The sequence below is a fragment of the Oenanthe melanoleuca genome, chromosome 5 (genome assembly GCF_029582105.1).
Source record: "Oenanthe melanoleuca isolate GR-GAL-2019-014 chromosome 5, OMel1.0, whole genome shotgun sequence".
Lineage (NCBI taxonomy): Eukaryota > Metazoa > Chordata > Aves > Passeriformes > Muscicapidae > Oenanthe > Oenanthe melanoleuca.
This window is the reverse complement of record NC_079339.1, coordinates 52,413,917-52,433,620: the sequence shown is the minus strand read 5'-3', so window position 1 is coordinate 52,433,620 and position 19,704 is coordinate 52,413,917. Positions and strand designations below refer to the sequence as shown.

General features: G+C 45.4%; 1 protein-coding gene across 6 annotated transcripts in view; it reads right to left on the bottom strand.

The window, feature by feature from the left end:
* The window catches only part of INF2 (inverted formin 2), a 312,339-nt gene that overhangs the window by 290,713 nt on the left and 1,922 nt on the right, over window positions 1–19,704 (bottom strand). For all 6 annotated transcript variants that reach the window (XM_056493341.1, XM_056493344.1, XM_056493346.1 and 3 more), the window contains exons 2-4: window positions 3,207–3,615; window positions 1,192–1,307; window positions 502–661 (exon numbers count right to left, since the gene is read on the bottom strand). In XM_056493341.1, the coding sequence (XP_056349316.1) occupies window positions 502–661; window positions 1,192–1,307; window positions 3,207–3,600 (670 nt within the window). In that variant the 5' untranslated portion in view covers window positions 3,601–3,615. The remainder of the gene's footprint in view (window positions 1–501; window positions 662–1,191; window positions 1,308–3,206; window positions 3,616–19,704) is intronic.

Here is a 19,704-nt window from a genome sequence, read left to right as displayed (position 1 = left end):
TTAGATATCTAAAATCAGTCTGATCCAGTCAAATATTCCTTGATCTACATGGAGAGAAATGGAGCCCAGGCTCACCAATTCAGATGCACCCAGTATGTGAGTGAATCCCCATAATGGTACCTAGGAGCCAGGGATTCTAGCAGTTGGAAAGAATTTCTGAACCATGGGACAGCTTCTGTGGCTCAACTAAGCAGACTGAGAGTGAAGAAATTTTATCAACTTGTACAAGTAGTTGCAATATATGGAAATGTGACTACGTAAGATGGTTGGTTATAGAAATGTTCTGAAGAAGCTCAGGTGCTGCTGGGATTCCAGAAAAGATCAAAGCTATGGGAAAGCAGCAAAGTTAAAAAAACATATCTCTTGACAGAAGGGCTGTTGAAAATAAAGGTCAAAAGAAAGAAGAAAATTAATATTTGCAGTTTTGCTCCCCAGTCTCTTCAGGCACCTTATGGATACATCTGAAAGAAACCCAGGGTGAGGTGTAACAAACATCCTTACCTATGAACTCATTTCTGATTTGTGTCCTTGTTCTCAGCTCTTCTTTGCCCAGGATGATGGCATTGATGGCACTCAGCAGTGTCACCATGTATGGCACATTGTCTGTGTTGGAGAGCTCGTTCATGATGATGCTGAATCGATACTGCTGGTTCTTCACACTCTGTTGGCAACACAACTGATATTATGACAGGAATGGCCTACATAGACATAAATGCCCATGACTGGGGTGCAGGTCTCAGATGGAACTGGCATCTGAAATCCTCTGTGCACAAGACAGGAAGACACAGGTAAAAGCAGAACTCATCCATTATGGAGCAGGGGCTGGTTGGCAGAAGTCATTGAAAACACCTCTTGGATCCCTCTGTGCTTTCTGGTAACTGATGCATGTACCTGAGCTCGTGGGCACTGAAACCTGTGGATGTGGCACCATTTATTCTGCTGATCTGGTGGTGCTTTTGCTGCCAGAAAGCACCTTGTGGTTGGCAGTCATCTGTCCACACAAGTCACAGAACAGCACCACAGACCTACACTGACTACAAAAAACTTCCCACAGCTTTCACTTTATAAACCCCTAATTCTCTTACCAAAATAATGCAAAATAAACTTTATTCCCACTCTTTTCTGTGGTACATGGATCTGTCTGCGTGGATCAAAGCTGAGCCATTCCCCATGCCCCAAACAAACACTTGCCTTGTAATGGTCCAAGGCATCCAGAGCCAAAGAGTGGCCATCTGATGAGTAAATGCACAGTGCAGCCAGGAGCTCAAATATTTGCTTTTTGACCATGACATTAGTTGTGTCAAGTGCTGTAGGAAAAAAAGAACAAAACAAAGCAGAATTTATAATGACATTAATGTTCTGAATCTCAGTGTCTTCTGCTACATGGATTATGAGCAGTAGTAGAAAAGAGACTAAAGGAGGATGGGAAATTTCTTAATGTACAGATATCCCACCCCAATAGCATTATGTGATGGTAACTTCTAGTGGGAACAGTAAATGCTACAGGTATCCCACTGGCATTTTGGTGCAGCTTGTAGTTATTCATCTTTTCCATGTCCTAGTGACATGCTGCAACAGCAGCCAAGATTTTTCAGCACTCACAAAACTCATTTCCCATTTTCACATATGGGTATTTTCTAGAACAGCAGATGAACAATTTTCTTTGATTAATGACTCTTATTTTTAATGCAGAAAAGCTCAATATGCATATGAGTTAGAGAAATTGTTCCAATGGGTCCCCATGTATTTCCTTTTTGCACTACTTCTCTGTGAGCCCTGGGAGCTGGCAGGGAGTGTATTAGGCTGTCTTATCCTTCCTATATTAAAGCACAAAGAAGCTCCAACACTGAAAAGTCCAGGATACCCCCCTGTTTTCACAGTACAAAAATGCCAGGTCCATATTTTATACAGGCTAAGAAAACTCAGGTGAAGAGGAAGGATGGGGACTTCAAAACTGAGGAGGGAAGCAAGTCAGCTTTCAGACTAAATGCATTTTAAAAAGCTATTAATAAAGGGTTTCTGGGTACAGCTGGGATCTCTGTGAAGCACCACAGAAGTTATCCTTCCAACACCAGCACCATTAAGTGCTGTACAGTAAGTTCTACAAGATGAATTTCAAAGCTAACAACAAGCCAAGAGAATGGCAGGAGAATGTAAGTGGTGTTACCCACCATCTTCCAGAAGGAGCAGAGTGAGCAGCACAGAGAGCAGACCCTCATGAGTCCAAACATGCCACCTTCCCTCCTCTTTACAGGCTACAAGACTCCAAGCCCTTTCAGTTCCTCTCCTCTGCCTTTGGGGCTCTCAAAGACTGAACAGCAAATGTCTGCTGGCAACCAAAGGTGCTGAAGATTTTTCTTGCCTGTATACAGCTGGGTTTATCCCCAGCTCCTCAGTAAACTATGACAATATTTGTGTGGAAATAGCACTGGCTGGCAAAGGCAATGTGATTTCATAGCAGTTTTATTTTAAAGAAGAAAACAATCTCATTAGTCAGTTGTGACTGACCATTTCCAACTAGCCTGGTGCAGGGCAGGAGGATAAGAACAGGAAAGTGTGGCAGTCTCCGGGATTCTTTGTATCGGGGTAGACTGTACGGGACAAAACTCAAAGGCTCTGTTGAAGCTGAAGGTTACAGCTGCAGTTTATTATAAAAGAGCTGCTAGGAGCTGCCAAGCACCGTCCCAAAGCAGATAAAAGAGATAAAAGGGGAAAAAGAGAGAGAGAAGAGGGAGGGTAAAGAGAGAGAGTAAAAAAGGGCCGATTTCCCATTTACAATACAATAAATCTTCTTCCATGATGAATATTCTAATTTCCATTAACCAATGTAGTACAAGATACAAATTCTATAGCATTTACATAGAGCCTATAGGAATCCTTATATTAGAATAGTGTGTTACATTTTTAACTTTAAGATCTAATCTTTGGACCTTGGCAAATCTTTTTGTGACCTTTGGTCTTGTTCTCTGGCTGAAGGCATTGTTTAATCAAGAGGGGATTACCTTCAGGGGCCATCCTATTGTTTCATGGTTATTCAGTAACTAAGGCTAGGCATCTCAAACGTGGCTTTCATTTCAATTTTGTTCATGGTTTCTATATTCCCAGAATCTGAGCATCCATATTTGCAAGATTCCTCTGTTTCATCTTTTCCAAGAGGAAAGTGCCCCCCCTGATGCCCCATGTGATGGATGAAGATGTCTCCTCACCCTGGAAGAGTTTCCTGACGTAGCCCTCGTTGCTCACAATGTACTCTATGCCTTTGTGGGAGTTCATGACCGCTCTCACACAGCTAATGCAGGTGAGCTGGAGCAAGGCATCAGATATCCTGGCCACTCCTCGCCCAGACAGCCTGTCCAGGGCCTCCAGCAGCAGGTCCAGCCCAGACAGCTCCAGGAACTGGACCATCCAGGCATCGTCGCTGTTCTCCAGCCTCTTCTTCAGCCCAGAGTAGTTCACCACCGAGGGCATTTGCAGCAGGCGGATGCACAGCTCTGGCTCTGCATTCTCCAGGTTGGCCTCGGACTGGTCAGTCTCCTGGGGTCCCAGCTTCTCCTTCAGGGCAGCCCACTTCTTGTGGGCACCTTCCTTTTTGATTGACATCGTGAAGGGTTTGTTCTGAAAGAAAAGAAGAGATAAGACAAAGTGAGAAGTTTGTCTGGACTGACTGAAACGTATCCAGCAGCCCTGCTTTTTCTCCAGTAATTGGGATATAAAGCCCAACTACAGCAGGTCCCAGCTCTCCAGCATGTAGGGCACACACTGCAACTAGTCCTCTGTTGAAGAAACTCAATATATCCCCACCTTAACCACACACATTACATTCAGGCTCTGAAGACTCTGTGGAGAGACTTTTAGCACATCCAAACTAGCAAATACAACTTTAAAAGTAGCCAATTTACACCAGTCAATTGCCACTACCTATTTTCAAGCAGTGAAAGGATAAGGTTGGAAACAGCATGATCAGCTCTGAACTCCTAATGCCCATTAAACCACTTCAAAATCTCACTGTGCTGGAGAGGCTGTGCAGTTTCCAAGCATTTGTAATGGGATGGAGAAATCATTTTGAGCATATCCTGTTCATAAGAGCATCTGATTACCCTGTTCCTTTTTCGCTTTTATTTCTTTTGACTGATGTTGAGGTTAATTTTATAGCACCCACTTAATCTCTTCCTGTCTGCTGTAATAGCAAAATATGTTTGTACACATGGTATTTATGCCTGATAATGTGAGAGCCTGACAGGCTGTGAGTGCAGGTACAGCAGCAGGAGGCTGGCTATGAAAACAGCAGAGCACCTTTTTGGAGATGGGCAGCAATGGCACCTCTCCCTGGAGGACATGGCCTGTCCAGCAGCAAGAAAGGCCAGGAACTGATTCAGCACAGAGAAACAGCAAAGCCAAGTGTAACTCTTGGTGGCAGATTTTATGGTTTTAAGCAGGATTGTTATTTCTCAGACTCACAGGGATCAAGTCATACAATGCAGGACCTTTTCAAAGCTGCATGCAATCATTTTGGCCACTGAGGTTAGCTGAGGTGGTCAGAGCACAGTGCTAATAATGCCAAGTTGTGGATTTGATCCCCATATGGGCAGTTCACTTAGGTGTTGGATTTCATGACCCTTGTGGGTCTCTTCCAACTCAGAATATTTTGTGAATCTGTGATTCTGTTTTAAAGCTGAATTGCTCCCATAGATGACAGCTTGCCCCACAAAAACTGATGCTACCTCCTCGTCCTGCCACACAACCAGTTCCTCTGTTCCCCTGCTGCTGAGCCTGCAAAGAGCTCAAAATAACCTGGGGCCACTTGGCCCCAAAACTCAGCAATTAGGGGGCTGAAGGGATTATGGGAGACTCTTATTTTCCCTTCCCAGCTCGAGCACAAGGCTTTCTAGCCCAGCAGTGACAAGAGAAAATGCTTGAAAAATCTAAACTAAGTAATCTCTGGAAGGTTTTTTTTTCCAGAAAGCCAAGATAAAGGATGGACCCTTTACACTAGCTGGAAAAAAATTCATTTTAAAGCCTGCCTTGTGATTTTTCCTGGGGACTGTGCCATTGAGAAAGGTCCTGGCTTCTTCCCTGCAGCAGAGCTGCACGGCTTCTGTTTTACCCAGAGTCATTTTGGCAATCTCCCCTTGGCAAATATACAGCCAAAAGATTTGCTTACTGATTAGTGATAGGCATGATATTATAGGCCTAAATATGCCTCTTGGAAAGATGCAAAGTGTGATGGGGTAGGACACTTGAAATTTTTCACTGAGAAAATATGATAGTGGGACTTTCTGGCAGCTCACAGCATCAAAGTCTGCATTGAGAGGTCAGGGGGTAGAAGAGTTAGCAGGATATGGTGACAGAAAATCCATTTAGAGAGCTGTGGAAAAACCCTCTTGCAGAGTTTTCTTTTGCTTCAGTGGGAAAGAAGCTGGCCAAGCACCCAGTTGCTCCCTGTTCTGTTAGCTGAAAAAATGATGGTCACGATCCAAAAACATGAAGTGGCAAATATACCATCTGAGAACACACTGTACAGCTGAAAAGTGATAAAAAGGACCATAAAAAAACCAACCCAACCAATCCCCAAACAAGCCTCCCTGCCAAAGCACAGGCTTGAGTTTCCAAGATTTGTCATCACTCCCTGCAGCCCAGAGCCCTTACTCACTCTTGGTAAAATTCTTGTTGGGATTAGTTGACCCTGGTCCCTCCCCTGTATTCAAGCTCAGGAATTTGGGTTAGGCTTGATGTAAAGGAAAAGAGAAATCCTCCCTGACTGGAGGGAGAGAAGCAGAAGTCTCCTGCCCCTGGTTCACAGCCCTGGGGATGGGGCAGCATCCTACACCTCTCACCAGTCATGGTGACTGCAAATCCACAGTCATGGGATTCCCAGCTGCAGCCAGATTCCCCTCCAGGCTGTGCATGGAGCCCAGCCATCCCTCTCCAGTGCTGGGGTCAAGCTGGACCTTCAGTGCAGGGCAGCACTGAGGATCCTCTGACCTGGGTGTTGGCCAGCCCAGGGGGCTGCAGAAGGGGCTGCACTTCTCCTGTGTGACTTCTTTTTTTCTCAGCAAACCACTTTTTTTCATTTGAATATGACTAAACACTTCTTATCCAGCCAGATAACAAAGCAGAACGACTTTTTGCTCCCAGATGTATGAATGCCTCATTATATTTTATTTGTATTATACTGTATCATACAGCAAGTCAGAGAAATTACAACAGCATTATTGACCTCAGGCTTAACTGATTCCTGAAAATTAAGCTCCACCAGTGCAACAGGAGACAGGAAATACCGAGAGAGCATCCTGTTTACCAGCAGATTTGTTGTGAATTATCCTTCCCTCCTACCTGCTCTGCACAGATGTGAAGAGATGAGAAACAGAACCGGGCAGCACCTCTCCAAACAGTCCTGGCTTGTGTTTTTATGCATTAAAATGAACAAACTGGATTGATTAAAATATTCCCCACAGAGACTGCACTCTTTTTGTAGGAAAGGATAAAGGTAGCTAATGTATCTAATTGTAAAAAGGGAATAAAATAAACAGGAGCTGTACTATATAAATGGAAAGGAAATGAATATGGAGGAGATGGCAATACAACTCTGCAGATGGTGTGATAAATCTGTTTACAAACACAGATATGAGTGATATATTGTGAATGCAACATCTTCCCATATTTTCCACGAAGCAAAGTGTTGCAAAGATGTTCAGATACGTCCTTAAAGGGCTGCTGGTTTTGCCTTTTATCTCTGACCACAGGAGCTTGTTAGCAGGTAAATGATCTCAGCAGAGTGAGCCAGACAAGGACTGAAATGGAACACATCTATCTGGCTGGCTCACAGGGCTATTGTTGGCTGAAGGAAGAAAAGTGCCCTGACAAAACCAGACAGGACAGCTGAATACACCTCACCTCTGGCCAGCAGAAGGCCATGGGGAGCTTTGTTTTTTGTTTCCCAGGGCAGAGGGGCTGTGATGGTGGCAGCAGTGTCCCCAGCCCTGTGTCTGACCATGCTCTGCAGCACCTCCCCTGCTCTGCACTGGGGCTGGGTGCTGCTCCCCTGGGCTCAACCTGACAGTGTGGGGACACTCACAGCACAACCAGGAATCACAGAATACTTTAGACTAGATTAAAGTCCTCTAAGATCATCGAGTCCAACCATTAACCCAGCACTGCCAAGCCCACCACTAAACCACATCCCCAAGTGCCACATCTACATGTCTTAAATGCAATCCTCTCCTCATCTTCTCACCCTCAGAGCTTGGTTAGCCACAATGGGAAATCACAGAATGTTAAGGGGTTAGAATGGACCCTAAAGATCTTCTAGTCCCATTCCCCTTACCATGGGCAGGGACATCTCCCACCAGATCAAGCTGCTCAAAGCCCCATCCAGCCTGGCCTGGATGCCAAGGTTGTGGCATCCACAACCTCTCTGGGCAATCTGTGACAGTGTCTTGTTACCCTCACAGCAAAAACTTTCCCCCTCTTTCAATCTGTACCCATTACTCCTGTAATTACACTGTAGTGTCCTATCACCACAGTTCCTGATGGAGAATCTCTCTCTGCCTTCCCTGTAGGCTCCCTTCAGATACTGGAGGGTTGCTGTAAGGTCTAAAGCAGCATCAATGTATAAGTACCCTTAATTTTAGGAGATTCCTTTGGGAAACATAAAGGTATCTTGAGGACTTGTGTTCTTGCACATGGCAACAGCAACATCACAATTCATGGTGCCAACTCCTTGGATCACTGGGTTTGCAAAGTTATAACGTTCCCTGCATCCATCCAACCTGGTCTGTAAAATTTCCTCCTCCTTTCTTTCTAAATCAGGTGCTTCCCAGATTCAGTTTTCTGTGCCTCTCTGTCCTTCAAGTCCACTCCTAGGGAGATGACATCTGTGGGAGATAAATCAGGGCACATCAATAGTTCCTCCATCCTGTGAAGCTGTGGAGAACAGAGCTGCACAGCACAGCTTTCAGCCTAAATTATTGCATGCCTGCAGGATGACACGGATCACAGCAAGGACTGGGGAGGACTTGTAAAAAGAGATTTCTCAGGGCAGCTAAGTATAATTGAGTGAAAACCAAAGGGAGAAAAACTGCAGGTCAAAACTGTTCTGGTTTTTTGGGGAGCAGACCCACTGCCCATGCAGAAGAATGAGTTTTATGGCTGGTGTATGTGAGGGGGAACAGCAGCTCCTTGCCACCCTTTGAAGAATTCTGGGAGCATCCCAATCCCACATGCTGGCCTCCCCACCCTCTGCTCCCCTCCACAGGGCTGCCAGGGTAAGAAAAGCTCCTTTATGCTGCTCAGTCCCCCTGCCATGCTGTTCCTGGCACTCAGAGCTGTTCTGCCTGGCTGGCTGCTAATGACAGGTTTGGCTTCTGGGTACTTCCAGTTTTCCCTCTGCTGCTGGGAACATGCCAAGCCTTTGTATTTTGCAACATGTCAGACTACTCAGCCCCTAAAAAGAAACAACATCCTGGCTTTGTGCTTTCCAAAATCCCTTCTGGAAGTGTGATGTGTTTCCTTCCCCTCTCCTTTTGCTTTCATTTGTGCTGTTGATTTCCCATGCAGTGTCAGAGGAGCTCACCTACATAAAGGCCAACAAATCATCCTCCCATGCACCAAGAAACTGGGGGAAGCCAGAAATCTCTATTTTAGACACCAGCCTGACCCCTTGGTGTGGGCCCATTGGTGTCTGCAGGAACCAGCAGCAGTCTCAGTCTCTCAGGGCAGCTGAGGACAAGGACATGGTGGGAAATTCAGGCAAGCATGGTTTGCACAACAGACTTTGGCCCAGCATCACACCAAGTGCTGCTCCATCCTTCTGCTGCCATGGCCAGTAGCCTCAGCAGCCTTTAGATCTACATATTCTGTAGATCACCTGTATCAGAATGTGTGATTTATGATCAAAAAATGAAAAGTGGAATGGAATTAATTTTGGAATGAGTGTCCACTCTTGTTCTCCAGCACTGAAGAAGTCCATGAGGTCTCTGGCACACTGTGCTTTGCTTTGGCACAGCCCACAGGAGCTCTCACAACACAGCCCAGGTCAGCTGTGGCCTCAGCAGTGCTGCAAACCATTATGGGGAATATTTTGTCTTTAGGAAATGAGAGAGCATGGACACACACCCTGCTGCAGCTGCTGGGCAGGAACTGTGCCATCCACCCTCTGACTGGGCCTGGCACAGGGCTGGCAATGGCTCCTGCTGGGAGCAAATGTCCAGAAAAGGACTTCAGTGCATAGACAAAGAGTGGCCATATTGGTATAAATTTGTATGTGTTTTGCCAGTAGCTTATTCTTTCATAAAGGAAAAACATATTGTTCTGATTCAGTCCCATTCACCACTACCAGGATGCTCTGTGCCAGCACAGCTTTTCTCTCCTGGACAAATACAAGCTGCAGTATTCTGTGATGTCTCACAGAATGGGTAAATGTGTCCATTCAGTATGTATTGCAAATACCAGTTTTAACTCCATCAGTAAAAAAAAAAAAAAAAAAAAAATAGAAAAATGACCAGTTCCTTCTTCCTCAGCAAAGAAATTTCTCATTTGACTGTTAAAGAACCACAAACAAATCAAGCTCAAGTGAGATGCTCAAAGATGTTTGTGTCAGGATCTTCAATGGCCTCTAAACCCTTACTTATATGAGAGGTTCCATGAGCTTAGCCTCAAATGGATTTGAAACCACTCTTTTTTACTGTAAGTGTGAAGACACTCAATAATCACTTCCCTTAACGTGGTGAGCCAGGTTTAAACCAGACTGGTGCAGCTGTTCGATTTTGTTTCTGTAATGGCCATTGTCACTGGGGGGAAAACTGGCTCATCTGTGTGAGTTCCAAGTGAGACAGAGCAGACAGAAGCTTTCCATGGTGGGTGTGAACCCTCCCATGCTACCACAGACCCTGGCAGGCACAGCAGACTCCAGGCTGCAGGGATGGGGGTGGTGGCCATGGTGGCCCCATGCAGAAGGTGCCAGCCCCAGCTGTGCTGCACCCTGGTCCTTCCCCAGTGCTGCTGCCAGCAGCCCATGGGAGCCAGAGGGGCATCCTGACTCCAGCCAGAAAGGAATGGAACTCAGGTCCAGATCCCATGGAAACTCTCACTGGGAGTAAGGTGGGTCTGGAGACTCCCCTGCTCCTGTGCCCACACACTCAGGCAGAGGCAGCAGCTCCATCTGCCAGCAATTCCAGCACCATTCAGCATTTTGGGATGCAATTTATTATTATCATTTGGGGTCATGTGAGGAGCAGAAATTGTTACCCAGCAACATGGACAATGCAGTGGCAAATTTCTAAGACTCCTGGCTTTGCTCTGTGGGAAGCTGTCACACAAGCAGATATGAGAGCCAAAACCTTTTTATTGACTTTTTTTTTTTGTTGTTAATGTTTTTAAAAACCCCCACAGGATGCCAAGAGGATAGAGAAAACTGTCAGAGGGAAGAATTCCTACCTCAGAGCTGCAGCCAAATTATTCCCTTGTCTCTCCCACATGGAAGGATACTTCCCAGCCAGTTGTATGTGCCTTCTCTTCCCCAGCCAGCTCATTTTCTCCTCTCCACCAAGCAACCTTCAGTCAACATTGTGTAAATCCCCAAACGAGTGTCTCTATAATTTGCACACTCTAAGAAAGTTCAACAGGATGTCAGTGTCTGATAGAATGCAAATACCACTCTTGGGAAAGGTGCAAGGAAGTGACTTTTCTGTAGCCTCCAGGGAAGGCATTTGCATGCCATTTGTCACCCTTCTCATTCAGCCTGTGGCTGGGAGGGTGTCACTTCCAGTGGGCTGGGAAGGTGGGAGCCTTGCCCCCACTCCACGTCTGTGCCAATATGAAAAAGCACTCCTGGCATGGGTGACTCAAAGTAGGGAAAGGACCAAAGCAGGGTACTGATCTGGCCAAGGAAAGGAAGAACAATGAGAAGGAGAAAAGAGATGGAGAGCACGGCTGTGGGTGGGTACAGCCCCTTGCACCTTGCACAAGCTGCTCTGGGTTTTCCAGCTTGGTGGCACCAGAGCTTTAAGCAGTGCAAGACCTCAGGGGTTTTTGCAATGCTGGAGGAGCCAGGACAGCTTAAAATACTGAGGATGTCTATCCCAAGGCTGCCCACCCTGGGAGAGGGGCCACATGGCAAAGGCTGGGAGCTCAGGCAGTGAGCTTGATGACAAGAATCCTGCTCTCAGGGCACCACTAAGGTCCTGCTGAGCTTTAGTCCAGCCCAGCTTTTATGGGCTGAGCAGGCTCTGAAGACATTAAAAGCTCTTTTTTACAGAACACATCTCTGTGCCTTTCTGGTTGATATTTTATGTGAAACCCGGTTTGTGAGCCACAGCTGCAAAGTGCATCCACTCAGCCTCTCGGGAGGTGTTTACTGAAACCCAGCCATTATTAAATTGTGAATATTTCAGCATGGCCCATTTCAGCACAGGCCTCCTGCCTGGCTCAGGGGTAGCAGTTGGGCTTCAAATGTTTATTTCTTACTCTGTGAGGTTCTACCCTGAACTGAACCTCCCAGATCAAAAACTGAAACCCACATCAAGAGTCTTCCTGCCTTAGGTGGGAAACTCAACCCTTGTGTACATGAGCACGACTCCACCACTATTAGAAATACACTGATCTGTCTGCCCTTTGGTCCAAATCCAGTTGGCCTTTAAGAGACCAAATTGCCCACGTGCTTTCTAATTAAAACAGTTTCACCATAACAATGTAATGTCCAGGGAAATGACTCTGCATAATTCCCCATCCTGCCAGAGGAAATACTCTGGGGGTGTGTCCATACAATCCAAGGCTATTGTTAATTCAGGAGGGGTTTTACAACAGCAAATGAATGTCCCTTTACATTTCATGCACTCCTGAAGTGTAATCCCCAAGTCCTCAAAAGATTAGTTGCTAATCTGGTTCTCAGGAGCAGGACCAGGCTCACAGCAGGTTTTAGCAGAAAAAATAAAATTTAAAGAGAAAAAAAAAAATCCTGCAAAGAAAGGATTGTGATGGTGCAAATTCCCATCCTTGAAAACCATGGAAGCAATGTAAAAGGTTATCAGTCAGGTCCAATCAGATTTCATCTGAAGCTGGAGCTGAGAAATTCCAGAAATTATTTTTCCTTCTAGAAAGGTTCCATCATTTCCAACATGAAAAAACCCCACCCAACAAAACCCCACAAAAGGCCCCTAAAAAACCCCAAGAAAGCAAAAAAGAGGTGGAGAAATTGGGCTGAAAAGCAGGAAAACCAGCTCTCAGGCTGTACTGTTCTTCTGCAGGCCACATGAAGATGAACTTTCAAGCTGCTCAGAGAGGGCTGAATGGTTTTTCCCTAGTAAATCAGCCCAATTTTTCCCAAATTTTCTAGCAGCTGATTTGGTGCTCTCCTGAATAGTAACTACACCAAAATCAAATAGATTACATCAAGAACTAAGAGTTTAGTTCCATGTTAGGTAAAGTACATCTGAGACCCTGTACTTTTTGAGTATCACTCTGCTGCCTCTGGACCACAGTGCAATGGCTTCACTGCCCACACAGCTGCTCCACAAAATCCAGGAATGCAATTAAACAGACACAAATACAACCCATTTGCCTTTAGGAATTAGATTATTTCTAATGACAGTAATCAGTGTCTTCTCACTGCTCTACGTTTCTGTGACAAATTTATTCTCATGCCAGTGTCTTTTCAAGGAAGTTGTGTCAAAGGTTTTGGAAAGGGCACACCCAGCTCATTTCAGGCTGGCAGAGAGACCTGTGCCAGCCAGAGATCTGCTGCAACGGCTCTTTCTGTGTGATCCTGCCTAAAATGCCTCCTATCACTCCCTTCTAAATCACTAAACATCAGCACAGACAGCATTCAAGAATCCAAGGTGCAATACTCACAATGCATCTCTGTGATGGGTTTTGTTGGGTACTCTGGCACCTATGGGGCCAGTGACAACAGCTACATGTCTACAGGGGAAAAATGAGGGAAATAAACTTGGATGATTCAATCTCTCTGTTCATCTGAGAACAGAACTCTAAGTTAAGTAAGCAGAAGGACCAGTGTTAAACAAAGTGCTGAAATGGCACTGGAGGGGAATTAGGCATGGGTAAAGACACACAAATTCAGGGACAGTCAAATCCTCCCCCTGCTCACAAGGCATCTGGCCTTTGCAACACAACCTTATGCATTGAAGGCAGCAGGAGATGCCAGAAGAGCTACTAAAATGTAAGTGGGGTGAACTAATGATGACCTTCCACAGTGAGCAGCCAGTTTGCTCCCTCGTGGGGAGCAGAGACATCTGGGCATCCTCAGGAAACTGCAGGAGCAAGGCAGGAACTGCAGAGCTGACTGCTGCTGGCTCTTACTGAATTTCCCTCCTCTCCTTGAAGTCATCCCTCCAGCTCTCTTGTCACAGACCAGCTCTCTGATTGCTTTGCAGCTGAATTGCATTCACTTTAGAGGATGTTAAAAGGAGGAAGGAAAAAGAAAAAAAAGCCTTCTGAAGTAGTCTTTATCTGATGAATACTTCAGATAGCAAAAATAAAGGACGCTGCTACTGCCAGTAGCATATTTCTGGTAACTCTGTGTCTAATGGGGCTGATCTGCTTAAAACATCCATAACATTGGCTCTGTAGTTCTTTTGGTAGGAAGCTTCTGCAAGAAAGAAACACCCTGTTTTGAGGAGAGTGCTTCCACCTGAGGAGATTAAACCATGAACTGTGAGGAACTTGGAGCATAATTTGGAAAGGTGCTGACAAAAATCTGTGCCAAAATCCCAAACTGCACCAGCAGTTCTGCCCAGAGCACAGACCCACGTGCAGATATCTAAAGGATGTATGTGATTAGGTAAGAAGCCTAATATTCATTGTTTCTTTACCCTGTATACATATATTGCACCTGTGCTAAGGCTGCAGGGGAACTGCTTAGGCATTGCCAGGATGAAGGGTGCCAGGCAGCTGAACTCTGCTCCCTGGTACATGCTGGTGCTGCAGCAGCAAGAAGATGTAATTACAGAAAAAAGACCTTCTGAGCCCTGCCCCAGAGGGAGAGAGGCAGCCAGGTCCTGTCCAGGGTTTAGCTGTATCCTTCCTGCACAGCACAAACCCTCCTCACCTGCACAAGGGTGAAGATCTTCAGGCAGGCAGAAGCTCTTCCCTAAAACCAGACTGATGCTGGAAATCCACAGGGGAAAAGGTTGAGGGCATCATTAAGCCCAGGAGCTACCCAGACCCCATATTTACAGAGAACCCTTCTGAACAAAGCTACCAAGACACCAGAATGGTACAGAAAGGGGAAGTGTTTTTCCAGCTGTTCTCCAAACAGGTTGCAAATGTGATTCCAGATCAGCTTTTCCATTCAGCTGCTGCTGAATCACAGGGGTTGGTATCTCATCAGGTGAACAGCCCAAATGCAAACATCCTGAGTGTTTTTGTTCAGATAAGGCTGACCACAGCCAGGATTCCTAATGGCATGGGCGAAGCACTATTGCACACATTAGGGAGAACAGCCCCAGATACTGCCAGGTACTTTCCTTGTGTGAATGTGAACATTACCAAGGGTAATCAGAGAACCTGCTCAGCTGCTAATTCAAGAAGTTAAGCATTTGAGCTGTTTAAAATAAATGCTTGAAGAAGGGTGGCTTAGCATGATTTCAACATTAATCCACTCCAAAGATGCCTTTAGAGCATTTTCTCTACTGCTGGGTAAAAAAGTTTGAAGAGCTTATTTTATAATGCAGTAATCCTAAAACATTAAGGGGCTTAACCTTTCATTTTGCTACAGTTTTGAGAGGACCTAAAACTGTCCTCCTAGATACTAACTCTCCAGTTCTAGCTCAATCTTCATATTAATGTGAAAAGATTTTAGTATGGCCCAACCAACTGGGAACCATGGGAAAGGTCTCATGCTTGGTCAAAAATGACCTTACTATACATGCAGGATATCTTATGGTTATCATTTTGACCTTCCTCAGTTTTTCCTTATCACTTTAGATACTGTTTTGTTCTTTGCAGAGAAATCAGTTGTTCAATCATATCCTCAGATTTGCACAGTCCAAAGAGTTGCAGTGCTTTATGCCAGCTGAACATGTGGTTGTCATTAATCTTCAAGAAGAAAATCACTATATTTGCCTGATAAGTTAATATAAAATGATATTAGGATATAATTCTAAAAGTGATTCATCTCTATGCATATGGTTTGCTTTCTTATAAGTGTTATCAGAACAGGGGTTTGGGAATTACAGGCTTGTAAATCAATTTAGCTTTGTGTTAGTCCTTTCCCTTCCCTTCTAGATAAATAGAGGCCTTATTTAAGGCTTGGTAATGTTTGTGGAGGTTCAGTCCATTTCCAGTAATGGAAACAACAAAACTCAGAATTTATCCCTAGGCTTACAAAAGAAGCCTCAGGACTGGGTAAATATAAAATAACTCATGAATATTGGACAGCTTGTTCTGAAATGGGGAACTACAGCCCATCAGTGCATAAACAAGTGAGCAGAGCCAGGCAGGCTGGAAAGCAGCTCTCCCAGGGAGAAACGGAGCAGCTCAGCCAGGTTCCAAATGAGAGCTACTCAGGGAGCTGGCTGCCACATTGGCATGACACAAACCAGAAAGGAAACAAGTTATAAAATGTATCAGGGAATAAAAACATTTATTCCTCACTTCACCTCCATGGCAGGCTCACATTCGCACCATTTGTCATATAAGTCAAGAAGAAGACACATTCACAAATACTTTCCAAATTGCAGAGCCCACTGCTGACATGACAAGTAAATATTTTAACCCCCAGTTTCTTACTCTGTGTGAACTTTTTTGCTCTGGCTCAGAGCAGATTTGCTTCACTGTGTCGTGCACGCAGTTGAAAGTTAAGCCGACCAATTCTAAAGGATTTATCTCGTTGTTTTTTTTTGTTTTTTTTTTTTTTTTTCTTTTCTAAATAGCAGAAGTAATTAATCTGCTTCAGAGAATGAATCAGCCTTTTCTGAGCTAGAAACACACAGAGGAGATTGTGGCTGTTTCTGGGGCAGGAGGGAGGCTTACTCACACAGCTGATGCAGCAGAGCAGCCCAGGGTGTACAGCTGTGGGCTGAGAGGGGGCAAAACCCAGAGCTGCACCCCAGCACCCCCAGTGCCATCCTGTGCCCCACAGGACCTGTGGGACAGAGGGAATGGGCTCAGCACTGCAGTGCTGATGGGAGGGATGAGCACAAGGAGTGGTCCAGGGAGGGCTCTGTGGCTTTGCCTCTCCTCCTGCAGCCCCCTGGGTGGCACATCAGCCCCTGCACCCACCCCTGGGACCAAATTCCCTGGCAGCAGGGGCCATCCTTTTATTTAAGGGAAGCACCTTGATCTGGGCCAGACGGTGGGATGAACTGATTTCCCACAGTGTCACTTCTCAGTAGGCTGTGGGAAGCAAAGCACTGCTCACTAAAAGCTGCTGCTGTGTACTATGGGAACTTGTGTTTCCAGCTGGGGCCTCTGTCAGAAAATAAAGCTAATGCTTAGCTCACTGCTTCCAGCCAATGCTCAGCAATGGCTTATGAGAAGAGCAGGACAGGAGAAGAGCAGGCAGCTCCCAAAAAGGGGAAACCAGCAGAACAGAAGCAGTGTGGAGATAGCTGCCTCATTAAAAATAATGCAATTTAACCCACGGAGCAGAGTGTAACACAGTTATGCCTCAGCTGCACTGAGAAAACCAGAGCTGCTCCCCAAAATTATAAATAAATAAACAAATCAAGATGATGCCAACCTCATTCATTGATCTGGAGAGGGGAAAGGGGCTCTGCTGCTGCTGCCCTCCCTTCATCCCCTCTGCTGGGGAGAGGCTGTGCCTCCAAGCAAAGGGCTGGACCTGCAGTCCCTGGGACAGGAGTGGGGCTGGAATGTCCCTCCCTCTGGAGTACACAGGGAAGGGTGGGACAGGTGGCCATGGCTCCTTGTGCAGAGCAGACAGTCTGACCTCTGCAATGGCAAAATCACCAGCATTTTCCATTTTACTGTACAACTAAATATAGAGGTTTTATGGTATGCCTCCTTTCCCACACTTTCCTGGAGCGATCCCCAAATTCCTCCGATGTCCTCGCTTGTTAAAATGTGACTCAGCTTTCCCATCTGCAAAAGTGGAGACCCACATAGTTCCAAGCTGCCACTAGTGATGTCCTATGTTAGCCTTAGCCATCAGCTTCGGAGCAGCAGAGGCAATAGAAGGCTTTGCAAGTTGGGTTTGGGGTGAAATCAGTGCCAGAGAGCCTCTAGGCACTCTGTGAGCAGCAATGCAAACCATCAGCTGAAACCTCCCTTGTGTACCCTGTGGGGTACAGATCTAATGGAGCAGCAATGCAAAGAACAAATCCCTCCTCTGCCCTCAAACAGTCCACAAAAAATTAATACTGTTCACACCCCAGCTGAATAATGGTCCTGGTAAAAATAACAAGTGGGAAGTCAATGCCAAGTAGCACCAGCTGGTGATAATTACTACAGCCAAGCCAAGTTCAACATCAGGCCTTACCAGCCACAGCATTTGGCAGCTCCTCATTCGTCTGTAGTTGTGCCACTGGACATAGTGCTGGAGCAATGCCCCTTCTGAAGTGAGCCATTTCTTCTGGGGTCCTTGAACATTTTGGATTCAGCTGAGTGAGTCCAGTGATGGAATGAGGACTTCATCCATTGTCTCTCAGTCCCTTTTGGCTTTGTCTGGTGTCCTTTATCAGCTCAGCCAGTTTATCAGAGACCTTGAAATATACCATCAAATGCTACAGAGCTTTTTGCAAACACTATTGCTTGCTTAAGATTCTCATTGATCTGTGGCTCCAGCATTCCCAGCACTTTGAAATGTCAGCTCAGGTATTAAAATAGTAGAAACAGCTGAATCCTTGAACAATACATGTTCATTACATCTAACAGAAAACCCACCACGCTGCTAGATGCTCTCCTGATGCTTTCTGCAGATGTGAAAGGCTGGCCGACAAAGCAGCAACAAATGCTCATCTGCCTGCCACATCACACAATCACTTACTTTTAATTTCGGGCACTCCTGTAGATGCTATGTAGAGGTTATGACTCAGGGGCTCATGATTGAACCCCACACCCTATTTCCTTCTGTACTCAGTTTCATAAAATCAGCTCATCTACCACTGACATAACCTGGTAGCAATCATAAAGCTTGGCTGTTCCTCATTACTTATTTTTTCCTAACAAAAAGGAGCCAGAGGATACTTGTCCTTGACAAGGAATCTGAGATGCAATGAAAAGTCACCCAAATGCTTTTTTTAAGCATTCCCAATTTGTGCTTAGCTCCAGTCCTTAAAGCATGCCTGCAGAACTGGAACCACTGGAATGGTGTGACAGCCCCACACCAGACCTGTGAGTGTGAAGCTGCCCATCGTTAGAAGGAGACAGTCAAGGCTCAAAATTTGATGTGACTTGTTTCCTTCCCCAAACTTATTCTTAGCATTTTGGTTAACATCACAGGACTGGAGAAATCTCAGCAAAATTAAAACACAGATTGTTGCCTGCTCTGTTGCAGCACTTGGTGCTCTCAGGGCTTTTTCTGGCCATTAAGAGATGAAGGCAGCCTCTGCAAGACCAAGCTCATGAACACTGTATGATAAACTGCTGCACAGGTTGTGCTGAGAAACACCGGAATAAACTTGAGCTTGATGGATAATGCCAAAGGGAGTATAATATATTAGGTGAGAAGCAGATAGTCATGCACTGAACCTTCTGCAAAATATTTAGGTATTTTTCAACAAGTTCTATAAAAAGCAATGTACAATGTTAATGAATGGAGCAGGGATAACTCCTTATGTTTATCTGCACCTACCAACTGCAGCATTTTGGACTGAGCAGAGCTGGATTTGTTCAGTGTCACTGTGTGACCCCATGACCTGACTTTGTTGATTCAGTGGTATTTTCTCTGAATCATTATTGATAGACCCTACTGCAAATATTAAGAGCAAGGATATTCAATTGGGAGCTTAGCCTGAGCTCAGCTTTGAGCAGTGAGTTTGTCTCAAGTCCCTTCAGCTGTTTCAGCTCGATGAATGTTGTTCACTGCCCAATCTGCAGCATTGTGTTGCTACCCACTGCTGGATTACACCCATCTTCTACTCACAGCTGGTTACAGGACAATGGTGGGATTAAATATCCCTCATCAACAGGATAATTATTGCAGAAAAACCCCACATCTCTTAATCGATGCCATGGAAGTAAATCCGGTGGAAAGAAGGACAAAATGCAACTTGGCTTGCTTTGGTAAGAAAAATTTTCTGCTCAGCTACTCTGGGAAAACTATCCAGCATACCTGGCACACAAGACAGGGATAAAGTTCAGCTTACAACACATTTGAAGCCACTTGCTATGCAGTCCAGTGAAATCAGAAGTTTGCAAACAAAAGATAAAAATTTGTAATCAACAGGGTACAGACCTGGAAGGATCAGACAGTGAAATGGAAGGGGTCAGTCTCTGTCTAGCAGGGATCACTACTGCCAGTGAGAGAGGCTCCAAAACCACTTAACTTCTCCCTTCATGACAGAGCAAGTGGGAGGAAGCTGAAGAAATACTGAACCAGCACTGAACATGGGGATATGCAATAAAAACGGGATTCATAAAATGACTGGAATACGATGAGAGCTGACAGCAGAAAACAAAAGTCAGATGGATACCTGGAGAGAAAAATCCCAGCTTCCCACCCCCATCACAAGACAGGAGGAACCTGAGGAGGAGGTTATTTGCAGCACCTACCTGGTAAGGGATTTA